General features: G+C 37.5%; 2 protein-coding genes across 6 annotated transcripts in view; both read right to left on the reverse strand.

Moving 5' to 3' along the window:
- Positions 1 to 21,546, reverse strand: part of LOC103932526 (serine/threonine-protein kinase BSK3-like) — a 92,460-nt gene that overhangs the window by 41,494 nt on the left and 29,420 nt on the right. The window lies entirely within an intron of this gene.
- LOC125469112 (serine/threonine-protein kinase BSK7-like) lies at positions 1,747 to 3,123 on the reverse strand. Its single transcript, XM_048566077.1, has 3 exons — positions 2,935 to 3,123; positions 2,118 to 2,228; positions 1,747 to 1,938 (listed from the first exon to the last, which is right to left on the reverse strand). Exons 1-3 carry the CDS (start codon positions 3,022 to 3,024, stop codon positions 1,810 to 1,812), a joined length of 330 nt encoding a protein of 109 aa, XP_048422034.1. The 5' UTR covers positions 3,025 to 3,123; the 3' UTR covers positions 1,747 to 1,809.

Consider the following 21,546-nt stretch of genomic DNA (forward strand, 5'->3'; position numbering starts at 1 on the left):
GTCAATGATTGAAACCAAGAAAATGCTATGTAACAATTTTGATATGAAAGATTTGGGAGAGGCTCATTATGTTTTGGGTATTGGGATTGTGAAGAATAGGCAGAATGGAACCTTGGGGCTATCTCAGAAGAACTACATTGAGAGAGTGTTGAAGAGATTCAATATGGAAGCTTGCAGTGCGGGTGATGTCCCCATTGGTAAAGGGGATAAGTTCTCTCTCTCACAGTGCCCTGTAACTCAACATGACATTCGAGTTATGAAGGATAAGCCGTATGCATCTCTAGTTGGCAGTGTCATGAATGCACAAGTATGCACCAGACCTAATTTAGCTTTTGCATTAAGTGTACTAGGAAAGTTTCAAACAAATCCTGGTATTGCACACTGGAATGCAGGCAAAAAGGTACTGAGGTACTTGAAAAAGACACAGGACTATGTATTAAGTTACCATCGAGTCCAAAACTTGGAAGTTGTCTGTTATAGTGATGCTGATTTGAGAGGCTGCATTGATGATAGAATGTCCACGAGTGGATATATTTTTATAATGGCTGGGGGTGTAGTGTCATGGAGAAGCAGAATGTAAACCACAAGGGCTGTTTCGACAATGGAATCAGAATATATAGGATGTTTTGAAGCAATGTCAGAGTAATGCTTGTAATGAAGAATTCTCTTAATCAGAAGTGTATTCTCACACATGATCTCATTTGAATGCTATTAGTCTGTGATTTTAGTACCAATGGTGCTACAAATTGTATTATACTGTCTAAAGTTCAACTAATGCTTCTTTGAGTATGTTTGAAAGATTTATTTCAACTCTTTATCTCAGTGGTGACTTGTTAGTTATTTCATCAGATGTTTTGATCATTCTCATGTGGGAGAATGTAAGAACTTATATGTCAGAAGTGAATCAAAACACCTAATAAAGACATGAAATAACATTACTATAAGGAGATATGATGTAATGAAACTTATACATGTCCATCAATGTATAATATAAGGTGAGAAAACTACGAGTTTTGTACAAAATGATGTAGAGAACGGTTATGAGGAGTTGGAAAACTGAAAGTAACTGCAGCCATGATAGGAGGGGCAGTTACATCCTCATAACTAGGGTTTCGATCCCCTTTCTCGGGTGTGGCATGGTTCTCTTAATGCTAGTGCTAGTCCTATTGACAGCAGAGAGATCCAATACGTTACCAAGAGAAGGGAAGGTCTTAATCACATCTCGATCTTCATGGTATCATCCTCGAGTAAGTTCCATGCATTCATTGTCTATCGACAGAATGCATTATGCTCAAACTAGGGTTAAGAATGCTGCATGCATTTACTGCAGTACGTAGTTCATATGCATTGTTGTGTTCGATCTTCATATGATTTAATAAGTATATATGAACTTACGTAAGGGTTTACATCATTCATCATGAAAGGCACTAAACAAAAGCGTAGCTCTCTCAAGTCCTCACTAATAACAAATTAGAGTCATGTCCCTTGCCCAAGTTTTAAATTTTTCCGCTTGGTACAAGGTTCAGTATTAATACAAGAATGAATCAGCAGATAATTAGATACGAGCTTACACAAATAGCTCAGATTGATTCCAGTGAAAAGAAGATAACGTATAATATATTGCTTACAAGACTGCCCCAAATATAGATCTAGAAACAATTGTGTGAAGATTTGAAACAGTCAAACTATACTCCCCGAGTATAGTTGGGAATATAATGCTTAATTAGAGAAACAGAAGAGAGAGCTAACCTCAGTTTCTTTCTGAAGAGGAGTCAAAGAAGCAACTAATGACTTTGGATTTGGTTGCTCTCAGGGTTCAGATTGTAAACATTGTGAAGCCAAGCGTGCCAACTCAGTACCATCATCACTAGAAAGGTGTCCTTCCAAGCAAGAATCTGTCAGCATCTGAAGATTTCTATCTTGAATCAGGTCTAGGGCCTGGCACATAATGATCAACCACCAAATGAATAAATTTACTTGTGTTTACATATCCTAAGAACAATACATTCTTACGCAGAGTTCATAACAAGTGCTGCTTGAGCTTCACTGTGCATTCCAAGGGGCCGAAAGGGCAGCAGCCTAAAGATAAGATACAAAGTGCCAGACTGGGAAACTACTTGTGCTTGCATTGCATTGTTGAGAGCTTCCTGAGGCTTGTTACTCATAAGATAAGACAAACTACGGTCGGCAAAAATTGTTGGAGAAACCATCGTTTCAACATCAGTGAACTGCAAGCAAAATAAAACTATACGCAACGATAACAAATGTAGACAAAACAGCAATCAAGGATTTACTAAGTTTTTTTTCGCTTTTGTTCTTTTTATTGGTCATGCAAGCAATTAGAGTCACTAGGTTCAGGTACTCAAAGGTACCTTAAACTACCAATTTTCGGAAAACACATCATTCCTAACTGATTAAAAATGCTCCGCTCTACATTCAAGGAAGAAAAAAGGAAGTGCTCAATAATCTACACAGCATAGCAGTCCAAGAGCATTCCTAAATCACATTTTCTCCAGCTTTTTACAATCGCAACTTTGCCGTGGTCGTAAACAATCATAGCTAAATGATAGAAAGATCGCATTGGGTGTCTTAAGCAATCAAATACCAAAACATTTGTAATTACAGAGTGGTAACTACACAAGCAGAGAAAACTACCCAAAATCTCACTCACATTATCAATTTGCTAAAAAGACGTGAACAAAATCGACGAAAAGCGAAAACAAAATATACCCAACAAGCCCAGTTGCACAACCCACATTCATTCTACAACTTACAATTGTAAATCGAACACGAAATGGAAAGACCCCAAAATTTATGAGCTCAAATTGCAGACCTGAGAAATTAAACTGTGAAACAAGAGATTAAGTTTTCATTTTCTCGCTACCCTTTTCGTAACAATTGAATTCTGAAGATCGGGAAGAAAAAGGAACTTACAGGGTCGAGAGCGTTGGGCTCGGAGCCGTAATCAGCAGTCAAGAGGAAATAGGGAGCAGTGACAGTGGCCACCATGGTCATCCTCCTCATCAGCCTTTCGGCTTTTGAGTTAATCGTGATGCTTTTGCTTTCGCTTGGATTCTCTAGAGCGAAAATGGGTTTTTTTATTTCCTTAGATGGATTAACAATAATGTGAAAAATGGTTATTGGTTTCTTACTTAGGAGTTAAAAACAAAATTTAGAATTAAAAGATATGAAAATTGATTATTGGTTTCTTACTTAGTAAACGTACTAATTTTTATTAATGACGCATCATTTAGTTTACCAATTTTATCTTCAAATTTAGATTCTCATTACTCTTTAGAGAAAGCGAGATGAAATTGGAAGCAAAATGAGGTTTTTTTTCATTTTAGAATTTACTAGATGAAAATATAAAAGTTTTCAAAATATAATATAGGGAAATTAACAAAAATGATCTATTTTCTTAATCTTGTGATCAAAAATAGGATTTTTTTAACTATGCATAGGTTATGCACACGACATGCACAAGAATATAACAGAAATAAGATTTTTTGAAACTTGAAAATACCAAATTCCCCTTCCATATAAATGGGTTATTTCCTTCAATTCAATCAACATTTACACCTTCTCTGAAAATCTCTCTCGCCTAACCCCCTACTTGAAGAATCACAGCCCCCAAACAGCACAACTTTCCGACTAGCGCCAACTTTCCAATCCCTTCTATAAGTTTCACATCCAAGGCGAGTTTGTTATCTATCGATTCAAACAATTGCAATGACAAAATAAAAAAAATAAAAAAAAAGGTACGATTTGAATTGAAATTTCATTATTTGAACTTAGGTTTTCCCAATTTGAGAATTTAGGGTTTTGGGTGTGATTTAGTGTTTTGTACTGTTAATTTGGGGGAAATTAACGGATTATGGTTTTGGGTTGTGTAAATGCATGTATTTTGAAGTTAATTTTGTTCATGGTTTGTTCGATATTCATTTGTGCATAATATGTACATATTTTGTGCATGTGCTTTTGATGTTGCTGGAAATTAATTAATTAATTGAAATAGGTTCAACAACTAGTATTTAATTGTGTGCATATTCCGTGCATGTGTAGATGTTGGACATACTTGGTTGAATTTGGTTCATGAATTGGTACATATTATGTGCATAATCTGTGCATATTTATTGCATGTGTAGATGTTAGGCATGTTTGAGTTTCGTTCATGAAATGGTAGAATTTGTACATACTGTATACATATTTTGTGCATATGATTTTGATATTGCTGAAAATAATTGATTGAATTTGGTTCATAGTTCAGATTAGACAGGTTGTTTGAGAAGTATCTTCCATGGTTTAGATTAGACTAGCAAAGGTGCCGAAAAAAAGCTCAAGTAAAGAAAAACCAACTGATTTCGTCCATTAAACTCAAATTGGTGCATGGCCGGCAATTAGATGGATGAAACATATGTTGGAGAACAATTTAGAAACAGAAATACATAACTTGAATACTTATACTTTATTATTCAAAAATACATGCAATACAAAATGAAATTACACAATAAATACAGAAACTAAAATAATACTAACTTGAATGGATCAAAGGTAGAGGCTAGCGCAAAAGCTATGTCATTCGAACAAAATTTTCATACCACTCTTGTGCTTGTGGTTCTACAACGTCTGCTCGACCAGGATACAACTACCTAACTCTACAACCCGCACTGGATTATAGAATTCTAGCGAATTGCTTTTGTGTTTACTCTTTGGAAAGTTTGTACGGAAGAGAAGAATGAAGAAATGATGATCTCTCTTGGAAATTGGGATTGCAAATATATAGGTTGTTTCACATCCTTTCAAATACATGTTCAACGTATTTGAAAGTACACAACTCTATCTAAGAGCTGTATCTCTTAATCAAAATGTTTTTAATTAATAAATTAATTAAAAGCTTAATCCGAAATTAAAATTAATGAATCTGATTAATTTAACTTTATATTATATAAGTTTAATCCACACAACCATAAGGCCCAAGCCTTCAATTCATTTCCAAATGGTCCAAATCCTAAGTATTAATATAAAGGATTAAAGATATATAAGGGCAATTGGGACCATTGAGTTCCCCTATGTGGACACTAAAGGTCTCAAAACTCCAACAACATACTCTAGTCATGTGTCCATCCTCCTCCTAGTTAAGTGAAACAACAGCCACGGAATGCAATTTTAAGCTTCTCAATAGCTTTCCATTCTGCTTTGCATCAAAGAAATTTAAAAAAAAAAAAAATTAGAAAGCATAAATGTAGAAAACCATAAGTCCACATTCATATGATAAGCTTTAACTCTGTGTCCGTGTATGCGTGCTAATCGTTTGCATACCAATATTGCTAATTTACGCATGTCGGCAATTCAATGTGACAAGTTCGGAACTTTACTGACCAATTAGTACCAATCGTATGTGTTAACTGAAAAATCAACATTTTACTCACAAAATCAACACTCACTTTACTGCAAGTGGTCTTTTACCATAAAAGTAAAAATGTATTGAGCCCTTACATGACGGCTCAAACCCCGTCGGTGGATCAACACTTTACTCACTTCAACATCATGCAGAGAAACTGTTGCACCTTCAAGCAGGACCGTCTCTGAGATTTTTGGGGCCCTGTGCAAAATTTATAAAAGCGCCCATCCTTAAGATAAGTCTTAAAAAATGTAGAAAAATGTATTGATGCTAGAAAACAATCACTTAAATCAAAACAAAGTTTAGCACTCATTGATTGCAAGTTTAAAAATGTCATTAATAATAAGTAAAAAGAGCTACAAACATAACATTCACTAAATAATCAAAAGCAGTTCAATTTTAAACAACCAAAGAAGAAAACGAACTTCAAAAACTCTAACTTTAAAGTTTCACTTGAATATGTAACATTATTATATAATAATATTGAAAAAATACCGTCTTTTATGGTGTATTATTGGCACTCAAAATATCTTATTGTACTCTAAATTTTTGTATTTAGAAAGAAAAAAAAAATTACTCTTATAAGAAGTGTAAAATGAGATTTTAACGTGCTAACAAAATCAGTTGTTGAATATAGAACATTTTTTCGCAACAAAAGCAATTTTAAATATAGAATATTATTACATATAAATATTAGGTGACAAAAATTTTAGGGGTCCTTTCAAATTTGAAACCATGTGCGATTGCACTTTTCGCACCCCATCAACGGCCCCTCTGCCTTCAAGCCCCACAACAATTGCTTTTCCATCGGGACGCCAACACAATAACGTTATCCTCCATCCTAAACCAAAAAATTTCAAAATTTTAAATCCCAAAAAGCAGCCCATACAAAGATGGCTTTTGTGTGTGTGTGTGTGTGTGTGAAGACAGGCCCAAAAGCCCATGACAATATTGTTAATAACTCAAAATGGAAGCCCTACTTCACACCCAACATGAGTAGAGCAGTTCACATCCCAACTTTAGATGATAGTGATTAGAGTATTGTTTGAATCAGAAAAGCTAGATATAGCCCCAAACTCAAGCCCTATAATGGACATGAAAAGCACGATTTTGCTTTAAGCACTTGTTCAATAATATCGATCTTTTTGACCTTAACATCCCACTGAGTGCCTCCCATTTAGTGGTTCACTTAATTACATTTTTGAAATTTGTGGTTTTGATAAAATTACAATACACTAGGATTTCAATACGGTAGTGAATAAAAACAAAGTAGTTTGGTAGTGCATCAAAAAGTCTCATTTTATTAATCATGATGTCTAGTGGAATTATTGTATTGTGAGCCTTTCCAGTAGGGATCCTAGATGGAGTTTCATAGCCATATAGTCTCTAAATATAGGGACAAGGGGCTTTTAATGTGCCGAAACAGAGGTCATCAAATTATCCTAATATATAGGGACTCGCTGAATATCTCAAAAAAATCCTCAAATTTGAGGATCGTAGAGGGACTCAAAGAGTGAGTCCCAATGGTTATTTTGAGTGGGAAACAAACCTCACCCACGTGATAATGCTCCACATCAGCTTTTCTCACCAATGAACTGGTGCAGCGTCATTCATGGGGCCTACACCACACTCGAAACGGTAATAGAGCCTTTTAGGAAAAGAAAGCCGGTTTCAGAAAAAAGAAAGACATGTCGACCTAGCCAGGTATGATGAGATTTGAAGTCTAATCCCTTCGCCCATGAAACGCCAGTCCACATTGGACGTGAGTTCGAACAGTTAGTTGAAGGTGAACCGATGCACAACCATATGCACTGGTCAATCCTCGAACCAACGAGCCGAAGGGGATGACGAAGAAGACATGGTCCAAGGCGTATACCATGTTGCAGTTGTAGAGGTTGATGAGGAGGAAGTCTTTGAAAAAGACATCAAAGAAGCTCCGCCACAACTCAAGGACAGAGGGCAGGCAACTGTTGATGACTTGAAGGAACTCAACTTGGGCACAAGCAAAGATGGTCAAACTCAAGGGACATATATTATTGGTGGGTCTGCTTTCAGGTGGAATTTCATTACCTTTGTAGGCGAAGTACCAGTCTACTACGGAATAACAAAGGAGTCATTTCGAGCTAATGGCAGCAAAGAAACAGTTCTGTAATCTTACCATTTTCATAGAATGTGATTACTAGCAGAAGTTATTAATTCTACCCCATTATATATATATATATATAAAAAAAAGAAGGATTTCATTGATAATTTGATCAGTTGAAATGGATGTAATGTTTTCTTTAGAATGGCTTATTCACCTTGATTCTTCAAAAAGGATCAATGGACGTTGTAATATTATTTAGAATAGATGTAATGACTTGATCAACAGAAATTTATGTCAGCAATTTTATTACAGAAAGACGAGCTGTTTGAGAAGTATCTTCGTTGGAGATATGGTAAAATTATCTTGACGTCGGACCATACATCAACTAGGACATCAACTTAAAACAGTTGTAGTGTGTCGAGTGTGCATGCAGGCTCAAGTGCAAACCCAAACCAAGGTAAGCCATTTGCTGCCATGATTTCCCTTGCAGCTCCAATTGTAGCAGAGCCCTTTAACAATCAACAATGAGCCCCAAAAGTTGGATATAACTCTCTAAATATATGCTTCTGCACAAGGGTGATACTGTGGACACCCAACTATAAAGATAGTTTCTTAGTTCTTCATAACCGTTCCCGGGTGCCCAGAGACAATTCCTGAGTGTCCATTGAATCACCTTTTCGTAAGGAAAACAGCTAGACACAGTTAGACTCATTCACAATCTAATAGATGTCCCCTACCTTAAGCCATTTGTCACCCCAACATACCAGGGCATAGCAAGTTGGCTATAGTAGTATGTTTCCCCTTGAAGTTGCATCCAAAGTTAGAATCCCTTTCCATAGTTTAGATTAGATTAGAATATTACATGAACCAGAAAAGCTAAATGTAGCCCCAAACTCAAGCACCATGATGGACATGAAGAGCATGATTCTGCTCTAAGCACTTGTCCAATAAATATTGATCTTTTTTAGCATAACATCCCACCAATTGAGTGCCTTGCTCTTAAAGGGTTTAACTTCATCCCATTGAGTGATTCAATTATCACTTTTGAAATTTGTGGTTTTGAGGAAAGAAATTTGGTGGTGCCTCAAAAGGTGTCATTTTATTAATCATGTTGTCTAGTGGAATTATTGTATAGCGAACATATCTAATAGGGACCCTAAATAGGGTTTCATAACCCTATAGTCCCTAAATATAGGGACAAAGAGTTTTTTATGGGCCAGAAGAGAGGTCCTCAAATTATTCCAATATGTAAGGACTCTTTGGATATCTCAAAGAAATTATCAAATGCGAGGATTGTATGTAGAGACTCGCAAGATATCTGAAAAAAAATTATCAAATGTGAGGATTGTATAAGAACTAAAAGAGTGAGCCCTAAGGGTGATTTTGAGTGGGAAGCAAACCTAACCCACTTGATAATGCTTCACATCAGCTTATCTCACCACCAAATTGATGCAGTCAGTATTGTGCCTCACACCACACTTGTAACATCTTTGAGGTTCGGGTTAGGTTCACCGAGCATTTTAGACCCAATTCGTTAACCCGATCCAACTCACTTGTTAAAATTGACATTTAAGTGAATGCTTAAAGGGTCGGGTCGTCAATGAATAGACCCGTTTATCACCTGTTTACAAGTCATTTTGGTCTACCCGCAAAACCCGTCAATCGAGAGTGGTTATGTAATTTCAGTAACAAAAACAACGATAGGTGCGGAACAAAGGCCGTTGATGAAATATGTGGTCTACGAAGCGTTCAGTATTGAGCTGCCGGTGCTGTTGCAGTACGGAAAGGCAAAGACAGATCTTATGATCAACAACCACAACGGGGCGTTTAAGGTTAAAGAAGGGGTGTAGATGTCCTGATTTTCGAGATAGCCGATGAGTTTGTTCCTGATCGGTTTGTAGGCCAGGATAGGAGAACCTGTTGAAGTACGTGTTGTTGTCAAATGGTCCTTAAACGGAGAGTCCGACAGTCAGGAACAAGTAGTGTGCTGGTAAGGGCCTTGTCGTGTTGGTTTCGAGGCTTTTGGTGCTGCCATTGCTATGACGTCACTGAAAAGAGCTAGCTTCTAAGTTTTTCGTTTTTTATTTTTATTTTGGGAGTTTTAATGAAATTGTTCACTTTAACGAAAAATCACATTTTTACACTAAAAAGTCAATCCAGATACTATTTACTTTATCCTTTATTTTGTCCTTATCATTAAAACTCAAAGTTTTCAAGCCATTTTCATTAGTTTTCCTTTTTATTTTAAGGAATTTGTAGATTTTTTTTTTTGTTAGTGGATAATTGGTATACATTGGAATGCAATTTTTTTTTTTGTTTAAAAAAATTGTTAACTGGTGAAATGGATGATCCATTAGTATAATGAGTTGAGTTGGATGATCTATTAGCTTAATGAATTGGGTTTGAGTGATCCGTCAATTTAACAGTTGGACTGAAATCGATGCAAACCTAATAAAACCAACCCGTTTACAGGTTTAGGGTTTGGACCTTGTATTGTTATTTGCAACAATTATTTTTTTTTTAAATTTTAATTTCTAAGACTTGGTACTTCTTCAATGAAATGTTTTCTTTGACATTATTCTTGTCTTTGCGCAATATATTTTTACTTTTAAGGAAGCAGCACTTGAAAGATTCATGAAGGGCTAAGGTAAATTACACAAAACTACCTTAATTATGGATCAAACCATAATTTCATACCTTATGTTTTAAACATTGCAATATCATACCTCTACTTTTGAATTCATTGCAATATCAGACGTTTATTTTTGTTTTTGAAATAGAAGGAAAGAGGAAGAGAGTGATAGAGAATGTGATAGTGGAAAGTTTTTTATTATTAGCATAGCACATGGGCATGCACAAAGTGTGTGAGTAAATTTTTTATTTTTGTTTTTGAAATAGAAGGAAAGAGGAAGAAAGTGATAGAGAATGTGGGAGTGGAAAGTTTTTTTATTTTATTTTTTTAATAGAGATATGTTAGGATTATATGTAGGTAATGTTGGAAGTATGCCCACAAAGCCACTCATTTGATGTAATAGCTTTTTGGAATACTTATTGTGTTAAACTTTTATATGTTTAATAGAAGGGCAAAGCTTATTGTTAATCACTATTTATAGTATCTTGTGTTTAAGCAATAAGGGAATCCAAGGAATGTATTTGATCTAAGAGACAAGTGATTTAAGTTAGTTAAATTAACGAGACCTTTCTCTTATGTTCATTCCTAAAACGTTCCTAGCCATAGGATTGCCAATTGGGCATTGACAATCCGCTAAGGTTAGTATGTGTTATGTCGACTCAAGCGTGAGTATGAACTAGTCTCAAGTCATTTGGTGTTGGACACTAAGGCAAACACATAGGTGCTCGAAAGAGTAATCGAGTACACTGAACTACGATCAAACAAGAGTTCGAACATAGATGTCATGTGAGAACTCAATAGTTGCAATATGCAAAGTAGTCCTTTGACCTGAGGCATCATTGATGTCTAATGGTTAGGTCCTTGATCTTTGATTATGTCAACGACATTCCATTGGAGTGTCCACGGCATTGTTGGGGTCAAGCTATCTAGTCATGTAGGCATATGAATGTACAACAAGGGATCTCTAACCTTCCATGATGGAAGGAGAATACTCTAAGATATGATTCGAGAGTCTTTGGCCAAAGCATATGAATATGACTAAGGAAGATGTTCCAAATCTTATTCGATTGAATCATATAAAGAAGTATCACATTGGATAGTAGACATGAAACAAACTATCACTTAAACAATGTGATTAAGAGTATTGTATTAGAGAAGAACCGTATTGCATTGTAGTTGTAACTGGATAGGTTCTCCAACCACTTCTACTTAGCTTGGGTAACCATGACATGCTGCTAGGCGTCACCCATGGTTTGTGGAAGCCCTAAAGATTAGCAAACACTAATTTAAGGGAGAATTGAAATGTGGTTTCAATTCACAATCGATCGTTAAGAGTAACATCGCCCACTACCTCGCTAATTGGAACCTAATGGATCGTACACCGAGTAAAGATATAAGTGAAGAAATTATATGAAATGGATAAGCAATTAAATGGTTTAATTGAAGAATGGTCAAGATTAATTAAATAGTTAATTAATTATACGAAACGTTCGTATTGGGCGTTTAAGTTAGTTTTGGGCTTCGGGGCACAAAAATGTTTTGGCCCACAAGGCCCATTATGTTTAAGTTGTATGACAACTAAAACAAAATGGGCAATTAAGCCCAAATACATTAAATGGCCGGCCATAACCTTAAGGGTAGTGAACTTGGCTTAATTGCAAGTTTGCCACTCCATTGTGAGGTGGTATAAAGACATCTTTATAGCCATTTCACCCTAAGGGGTTTCTAATTGAATTTGGGTGAAACCTATTCTCTCATTACCTTAGGTGAGGAACATCTAGCAATCTTTCTTACCTAAGTCATCCATTTCATCTTCACACAACATCTTTGGTGTGGAGACTTAGAGACACTAAACTTTTGGTGTTTTGGAGAACAAATCCTCAAATCCTCAAAGAAGAAAAGGAGCACTAAAAGGGAGGAAATCACAAGGAAGATTCAAGGAGCAAGGAGGTGACTTGAAGGCCCTCCACTTGGGTGAATCCCTTGTGCAATCAAGGATGAGCTTCAAGGGTAAAGAATCTCTAAATTCTTATTCTCTTTAATTTTGTTAAAGAGTCTTATGGTTCACCATATACTAGGCTTTGAAAGTCATGGGTTTTATGAATTGTTTTTGAATGCATGCCTACTTTAAAGAGTTATTAGTTTGCATATGTATTCAAATGTTCTTACATGTTCTTAGCTAGGACAAAATTTTTCCTTCAAGTGGTATCAGAGCCTAGGCCTAGTTTATGGTGGATCCTTTTGGGTTTTGTGATTTTTCATATTTTGTGATTTAAGTGTTGTAAATGTTACAAGCTTTGTTCTTGCTTTGAATATAAATTTTACTTGAAAATTTAGCATCTCAAATGTTGTAGATGTATTTCATTAAAGCATGAATAATGGAACTAAAAGTTGGTGCCAAGTGTTTTGGGAATTTCGGCCAAATCCAAAGGGTGATTTTTTGGGTTCATGTTAGGCTAGTTAAAATGGTTTTAAAGTGCTTTTTGGAACCCCTAAGTACCCTAGGATAATAACCCTCTTTTGAGTTGTGAAAATTTGAGTTTTGATGAAAGAAAACATCCATGGAGCTATTATGAGTTTTCATGTATGTTCTTCATATTTCTTGAAGTTCTTATCAAAAACAAAAAGTTTTGAAGTTTTGATTCAAAAGTTTTATGTTTTACATAAAGTTTTGAATATTAGTTGATGGGTGATGATTATGTCAAATATATATTTTTTGAATATTAGTTAATGGATGATGTTTGTTGGTAAGAAATGATTAAATGGTTTTAATTATATCAAAGGTATATTTTCTTTTCAAACCATCCCCACCATCTTTAATCTCACCCACCAAAATCCACTTACAAAATTTTATTGTATCAAAAACTCAATATATCAATCAATGGCCGGCCACCCCTCTAGTGGGGTGCTTTTGTGCAATTAAATAAAGTTTTGATACTTTTGTGTATTTGTATTTTGGCCCAAAAGTTTGTGTTTTTGCAAAATGGCCCAAATAGAATGAGAACAAAAATTGTTTTGTCTCTTTAATGAGAATTGGATTTTCATTATATTTAGTTCCATTTAAATCAATTCTATGGATCCAAAAACCAATTGTTTAAAGTTGCTTTCTTAGTTAATTTAGTTAATTAAGAAAAGGGTGATTATGAACCAAAGGCCTCGATAATTGAGCTATGTGATTGGCCGATTTACATTATGAATGCTTGGGTTTTAAGTAATGTAGATATGAATGTAATTTGATTAGTTCAAGTTGTTGTAAAGGGCATAAGCCCATTATTTGTGTTGTAAAAGGGCATAAGCCCTTCTTATTATTTCATGTATTCCTCTTTGATTATATGTATGCAAATTGGAATAGTTGGGTCCAACGCCCAATAGGAAATAACGGTTTAATTGGATTAAACGCGTAACTAAAATCAACAACTATCTACCTTAAACCCAAGGTCCAACTCAAGGCTCGTGTTGGATCAAATCAAACGGTTCATAATCATCCTAAAACCTAATATGACTATATAGTCCATATGAGGATGCAATGCGTTCGTTAGTAGTTCCATATAGTCTCGCTTGTTTCAACGAAACAGTGGGAGTATTATATGCTACTAAATCATATTAACTTGGACCAATAGTTATGATAGGGCCATGTTCTTTTAATATGATTAAAATGTTTTGATGTAGCCCAAAACTACTCCCTCAAACGAATATTAAGTTGATAAACGAGAGATGTTTTGAACATTTCTTCGTAGGCCTTCCACCGTGGTGGGCTCCAATCGTTTGTGACTTGTACACCGGCTTCACCCTATCATGGGGGAGTACAAAGTGCATGCTTACACTCAGGAGGAGTCCATAAACATATGATGAGGTAAGTGTAGGCAACGAGGATAGCCAACATCGTATCATCGTGAGGTTATTCTTGAACCCCTACATGAACTAAGCATGGTGGGAATAACTTAACTAAGTGCAATAATGCCAACATCGTATCATCGTGAGGCAACATTCTCTAGAGGCCAAACAAGATGGGTAATTACAAACGTTGTAAATGAGTAATGCGTTATTCTCTCATCATTATTTTTGCTAACCAACATCGTATCATCGTGAGGTGGGCTTGGTAATGGTGAGTCTCCCATACCCCGCTAAGAGTTCAATATAACTCTCAAATTCCATTGAGGGATGTGGAGTTTGCCAAAAATAGTGGGTGGTACTATTTGATTCAAGACCCAATCAAGTAGTTAATCAACAATCTAATACGATTTCTGTTATGTTATGTAGTTAACGACATGCCTAAAATACTACCCACCATTATACTTGACAAAATGGCCCAAGACTTTTTCCTTGCATATCTCTCGGATGATTTCACTAAGTTTATTGTAAACTATAAAGTGAATAGATTCGATCATACTTTTAACGAGATGATTGACATGTGCTGTAAATTTGAAAGATGTTTCAAAAAGGACAGTGGGAGTAAGAATGCAAAAACAAGGAAAAGGTTTCTTAAGAAGAAGGCAAAGAAATCCAAAGGAACATGCTTTCATTGTGAAAGGGATGAACGTTGGAAGAAGAAATACAGGGTGCGCATTGCGAGCCTTATGACACGAACTTTTGAAGAGACTATTTCGGTCATAGAAAGTGCTTTTACAGTGAGCTCCAATTCCTGGATATTTGATTCAGGCGCTAGTCAACATATCTGTAATACGATGCAGGGACTAGTAGGGAGCAAGACACTGCGCAATGGGGAGATTGTTGTGCGAGTTGGGAACGGCGCCAAAATCTCTGCAAAAGCAATAGGCACCTACATGCTTAACCTACCCTCTGGGGAAGTCCTGGAACTTAAAAATTGTTTATATTTTCCTTCATGTATAAAGAATTTGATTTCTATCTCTAAGCTTTTACGAGATGGGCACTCAGTATTGTTTGACAAAATGAGTTGCACTTTATACTTGAATGGTCGTATTATCTCTCATGGTACTATGATAGAGGGACTTTTTCACCTAGAGACGAATAGTGGGATGCACTGTATTGAAAGCGGGAATACCTCAAAACCCAAAAGGGCTAGAGAAGAAGTTAACCAAGAAAGGATGTGGCATCTTAAACTTGGACATGTGAACCTTGAAAAGATTCGCAAGATGTCAAAAGACGGATATGTCCGCCCATTAGGTAATGACCAGATGGGTACTTGTGAATGCTGTTTGAAAGGGAAGATGACCAAATCTCCATTCACTGGGAAAGGAGAGCGTGCCACTGAAATTCTAGGGTTAATCCACACTGACGTATGTGGACCTATGTCTACTACATCGAGAGGAGGCTTCTCCTACTATATCACATTCACCGACGATCACTCTCGGTTTGGCTATGTGTATCTTATGAAGTACAAGTCAGAATCCTTTGAAAGGTTCAAAGAATTCAAGAATGAAGTTGAGAAGCAAACTGGGAAACAGATAAAGATCCTAAGATCAGATCGAGGGGGTGAATATCTGAGTAATGAGTTCCTAGATTATCTCAAAGAGTGTGGAATAAAATCACAGTGGACTCCACCGGGAACTCCACAACTTAATGGAGTTTCTGAAAGGAGAAATCGAACCTTGATGAACATGGTTCGTTCTATGATGAGTTCCGCTGATCTACCAGTAACATTCTGGGGATACGCTCTATATACAGCAGCTTACTTGCTTAATAGAGTACCTTCCAAATCAGTTTCACAAACGCCCTATGAGATATGGCATGGAAGAAAGCTAAGTCTTAATCACATTAAGATTTGGGGTTGTGAAGCATATGTCAAGAAGCTTGAAGCTACTAAGCTTGAAGCGAGATCAGAAAGGTGCTATTTTGTGGGATATCCTAGAGAAACTATGGGATATGAGTTCTACCATCCTGACGACCAGAAAGTCTTTGTCGCCAGAACTGCTAAGTTTCTAGAGGACGAATTTGTTCTCAAAGAAACTATAAGTAAAACGATGGAAATTAATGAGATTAATGATGAACCACAAACAAGCACTCGACATGTTGACAACCCTGTTCCTGAACCCCTAGCTCCACGTAGATCTGAACGGGTCAATAAGCCACCTAGGAGGTATGGCTTAGACAATGACTTTGCGGAATTGCACCTTCTAGGTGACAATGACACAAAGGAGGACCCTAGAGACTACAATGAAGCAATGTCCGACATTGATTCAAAGAAATGGCATGAGGCCATGAAATCCGAGATGGATTCCATGTATCAAAATCAGGTCTGGACTCTTGTAGACCCTCCAGAAGGTATAGTACCTGTTGGAAATAAATGGGTATTCAAGAGGAAGATAGGCGTTGATGGGAACGTGGAGACTTATAAGGCTAGACTAGTAGCCAAGGGTTACAGGCAACGAGAATGGATTGACTATGAAGAAACTTTCTCTCCTGTAGCCATGATTAAGTCCATTCGGATTTTGCTTGCTATAGCTGCGTACCATGATTATGAAATCTGGCAAATGGACGTGAAGACAGCCTTTCTGAACGGCTACCTAGAGGAAGAGCTTTATATGGCTCAACCCGAAGGTTTCGTGTCCAAGTCTGAAAAGACTAAGGTATGCAAGCTTCAGAGGTCCATTTATGGACTTAAGCAAGCCTCCAGGAGCTGGAACATTCGTTTTGATACTGAAATCAAATCGTTTGGTTTTACTCAAAACGAAGACGACAATTGTGTTTATCAAAAAGTCGTTGGGGAAGCAGTTATATTCCTAGTGTTATATGTAGATGACATATTACTATTCGGGAATGACACTGCAGTACTTTCTTCTGTAAAAGTGTGGTTGTCCAAAACCTTCCACATGAAAGATTTAGGAGATGCATCTTATGTACTTGGGATAAAGCTCTATCGTGATAGATCCAGAAAACTAATTGGATTATCCCAATCTATGTACATTGATAAGGTGCTAAATAGGTTCCAGATGGAACAATCTAAGAAAGGTTTTCTTCCTGTGAGACATGGAATTCACCTTTCTAAGTCCATGGGACCTAAAACTCCTGAAGAGATACGGCAAATGAATATTATTCCTTATGCTTCCGCCATAGGAAGTCTCATGTATGCCATGATATGCACAAGGCCTGATATCGCATATGCTGTGAGCATTACTAGTCGATATCAATCTAACCCAGGATCAGAACACTGGGCAGCTGTCAAGACGGTCCTTAAGTACTTAAGAAGAACTAAGGACATGTTCCTCGTTTATGGAGGAGCATCAGAGTTGCGAGTGGAAGGCTATACAGACGCAGATTTCCAATCTGACGTCGATGATAGAAGTTCCAACTCCGGATATGTATTCACTCTGAATGGTGGGGCTGTCAGCTGGAAAAGCAAGAAACAAAGTGTAATTGCTGATTCCACGACAGAGGCTGAATATGTTGCTGCAGCTGAAGCCGGCAAAGAAGCGTTCTGGATGCAGAAGTTCATCACTGAACTTGGAGTGGTTCCAACCATTACGTCACCAGTAACTTTGTACTGTGATAATAATGGGGCGATAGCTCAAGCCAAGGAACCCAGGGCACATCAAAAGAACAAGCATTTTGATAGGCGCTTCAATATCATTAGAAGATATGCTGCCGAGGGGAAAGTCAACATCCTCAAAGTTGCTTCGGCCGATAACGTAGCAGATCCACTAACGAAGCCAATGTCTCAAATCCAACTTGACCGCCATATGGAAAAGATGGGTATTAGATACATGGGAGGATGGCTTTGAGTGCAAGTGGGAGATTGTTGGAAGTATGCCCACAAAGCCACTCATTTGATGTAATAGCTTTTTGGAATACTTATTGTGTTAAACTTTTATATGTTTAATAGAAGGGCAAAGCTTATTGTTAATCACTATTTATAGTATCTTGTGTTTAAGCAATAAGGGAATCCAAGGAATGTATTTGATCTAAGAGACAAGTGATTTAAGTTAGTTAAATTAACGAGACCTTTCTCTTATGTTCATTCCTAAAACGTTCCTAGCCATAGGATTGCCAATTGGGCATTGACAATCCGCTAAGGTTAGTATGTGTTATGTCGACTCAAGCGTGAGTATGAACTAGTCTCAAGTCATTTGGTGTTGGACACTAAGGCAAACACATAGGTGCTCGAAAGAGTAATCGAGTACACTGAACTACGATCAAACAAGAGTTCGAACATACATGTCATGTGAGAACTCAATAGTTGCAATATGCAAAGTAGTCCTTTAACCTGAGGCATCATTGATGTCTAATGGTTAGGTCCTTGATCTTTGATTATGTCAACGGCATTCCATTGGAGTGTCCACGGCATTGTTGGGGTCAAGCTATCTAGTCATGTAGGCATATGAATGTACAACAAGGGATCTCTAACCTTCCATGATGGAAGGAGAATACTCTAAGATATGATTCGAGAGTCTTTGGCCAAAGCATATGAATATGACTAAGGAAGATGTTCCAAATCTTATTCGATTGAATCATATAAAGAAGTATCACATTGGATAGTAGACATGAAACAAACTATCACTTAAACAATGTGATTAAGAGTATTGTATTAGAGAAGAACCGTATTGCATTGTAGTTGTAACTGGATAGGTTCTCCAACCACTTCTACTTAGCTTGGGTAACCATGACATGCTGCTAGGCGTCACCCATGGTTTGTGGAAGCCCTAAAGATTAGCAAACACTAATTTAAGGGAGAATTGAAATGTGGTTTCAATTCACAATCGATCGTTAAGAGTAACATCGCCCACTACCTCGCTAATTGGAACCTAATGGATCGTACACCGAGTAAAGATATAAGTGAAGAAATTATATGAAATGGATAAGCAATTAAATGGTTTAATTGAAGAATGGTCAAGATTAATTAAATAGTTAATTAATTATACGAAACGTTCGTATTGGGCGTTTAAGTTAGTTTTGGGCTTCGGGGCACAAAAACGTTTTGGCCCACAAGGCCCATTATGTTTAAGTTGTATGACAACTAAAACAAAATGGGCAATTAAGCCCAAATACATTAAATGGCCGGCCATAACCTTAAGGGTAGTGAACTTGGCTTAATTGCAAGTTTGCCACTCCATTGTGAGGTGGTATAAAGACATCTTTATAGCCATTTCACCCTAAGGGGTTTCTAATTGAATTTGGGTGAAACCTATTCTCTCATTACCTTAGGTGAGGAGCATCTAGCAATCTTTCTTACCTAAGTCATCCATTTCATCTTCACACAACATCTTTGGTGTGGAGACTTAGAGACACTAAACTTTTGGTGTTTTGGAGAACAAATCCTCAAATCCTCAAAGAAGAAAAGGAGCACTAAAAGGGAGGAAATCACAAGGAAGATTCAAGGAGCAAGGAGGTGACTTGAAGGCCCTCCACTTGGGTGAATCCCTTGTGCAATCAAGGATGAGCTTCAAGGGTAAAGAATCTCTAAATTCTTATTCTCTTTAATTTTGTTAAAGAGTCTTATGGTTCACCATATACTAGGCTTTGAAAGTCATGAGTTTTATGAATTGTTTTTGAATGCATGCCTACTTTAAAGAGTTATTAGTTTGCATATGTATTCAAATGTTCTTACATGTTCTTAGCTAGGACAAAATTTTTCCTTCAGGTAAGGCTGTGAAAAAAAACAAAATTTGATTGTGTGAAATTACATTTTTGCCCTATATTTCTTGTTCATGTTCTGTGACATCCCACATCGCCCAAGGGAGTGATCCTTATATGTATAGTCTCATCCTTACCTAGCACGAGGCCTTTTGGGAGCTCATTGGCTTCGAGTTCCGTAGGAACTCCGAAGTTAAGCGAGAAGGGGGCTAGAGCAATCCCATGATGGGTGACCCACCGGGAAGTTGCTCTGGAGTTCCCAAAAACAAAACCATGAGGGAATGGTAAGCCCAAAGCGGACAATATCGTGCTACAGTGGTGGAGCGGGATCGGGAAGTGATTCGCCCCTGGCCAGGATGTGACAATTTGGTATCAAAGCCTAACCCTGGCCGCGTGTGTGCCGATGAGGACGTCAGGCCCCTAAGGGGGTGGATTTTGACATCCCACATCGCCCAAGGGAGTGATTCTTATATGTATATTCTCATCCCTACCTAGCACGAGGCCTTTTGAGAGCTCACTAGCTTTGGGTTCCGTAGGAACTCCAAAGTTAAGCGAGAAAGGGGCTAGAGCAATCCCATGATGGGTGACCCACTGGGAAGTTGCTCGTGAGTTCCAAAAAACAAAAACCGTGAGGGAATGATAAGCCCAAAGCGGACAATATCGTGCTACGGTGGTAGAGCGGGGCCAGGAAGTGATCCGCCCCCAAATTTTACATTTTTATTAATTTTAGAAGCGCAAATTTATGAAAATGCCCTAGAGGCAAAGACTTTGACTTCCATTGATCATTAGTTAGAGTGACATATGACTTATTCTTTTAGCATATCCTCGTAGTACTTGTCACTACGAACGTATAGGCGAAAGCCGTTTACGAGTCCGAATTATAACGGTATAATTACGAACGTTTGAAGTTAGTTATTTAAAGGTAGTTAAATTATTTGAACTCCCACCTTGTGGGAAGACTAACTAATCAGCCTTAAGTAAAGAGGAAAATGGACCAATCAAATTAAAAGGGGTGGAGGACCACTGAGAAATCAGAAAAAAGGGGGAAAAAAAAAGGGGAAAAGCTGGGAGCTTTTCCCGTGGGTTCCGTCCGTACACCTCTACGACCACCCATCTTCCAAAGTCGATTCCGGCCAACTCCGATGGAGTTTTTCGACGCCACCACCACCATCTTGAAGCTCTCATTCTCCTCTACAAAACTCACCTAAGAACCACCTTGATTAACCATGGTATGTGACGGTTGGAGGCCACAAAAGTTGACTAAAATCAATAGTGCTCCGGCCACCCTTTTCGATTTTCCAGCAAATTGGCAAAGCGATGGCCGATGCCACCACTTGGGCTTTGTAGCCCATCATCCCAGGAGCAAAACCCAACCAACCTTGATCCCGTTGGACCACTGTAGACGACGAATCGACGTCAGGAAGTTTTAGGCACCCGCCGGCTTTGTGGGCAAAATTGACCATCTTCCGTCCACTTTTGGACTTCGTGGCAGGCGACGATAGATCGTGATGTCTCAATGTGCGTGCAAGATAATCATAGCGTGGACTCCAAGTGAATGGCTCTTTTTCTTTCATAGGCATATAATTGATAGTTACACAAGCACTTCTATAGTGATCTATACTTGTTACCTACAATTAATCATTGCGAACTACGAATGGCTTGATCCCTGTTTAGGGTACGTAGGCAATCTAATAAGACGTTAGATGCAGCCATATAATAAATGAGATTAAATAATTGAGACAATAGCTTTGTTTAGTGAATTGAGCAATGTGAGGGACATTGGTGGAAAGTGTGAGATTTAACTTTATGATTTGGTGATTAAATGTTGATCGTAAATCAATGCGTGAAAAATCAAGAAATTGAAGTAAGGAAGGTAAG

The sequence above is a fragment of a genome, unplaced genomic scaffold, assembly GCF_019419815.1.
Source record: "Pyrus x bretschneideri cultivar Hongxiangsu unplaced genomic scaffold, Pyrus_bretschneideri_v1 Contig40, whole genome shotgun sequence".
In the NCBI taxonomy this organism is placed as follows: domain Eukaryota; kingdom Viridiplantae; phylum Streptophyta; class Magnoliopsida; order Rosales; family Rosaceae; genus Pyrus; species Pyrus x bretschneideri.

Bases quoted from the DNA above. Each gene is read 5' to 3' on its own strand.
- LOC125469112 (XM_048566077.1), bottom strand. From the start codon at position 3,024: ATGAGGAGGATGACCATGGTGGCCACTGTCACTGCTCCCTATTTCCTC. The intron at 2,229-2,934 runs GTAAGTTCCTTT...TTTTGCTTGCAG, and splicing joins AGCCCAACGCTCTCGACCCT to TTCACTGATGTTGAAACGAT. The intron at 1,939-2,117 runs GTAGTTTCCCAG...ATTATGTGCCAG, and splicing joins ACAATGCAATGCAAGCACAA to GCCCTAGACCTGATTCAAGA.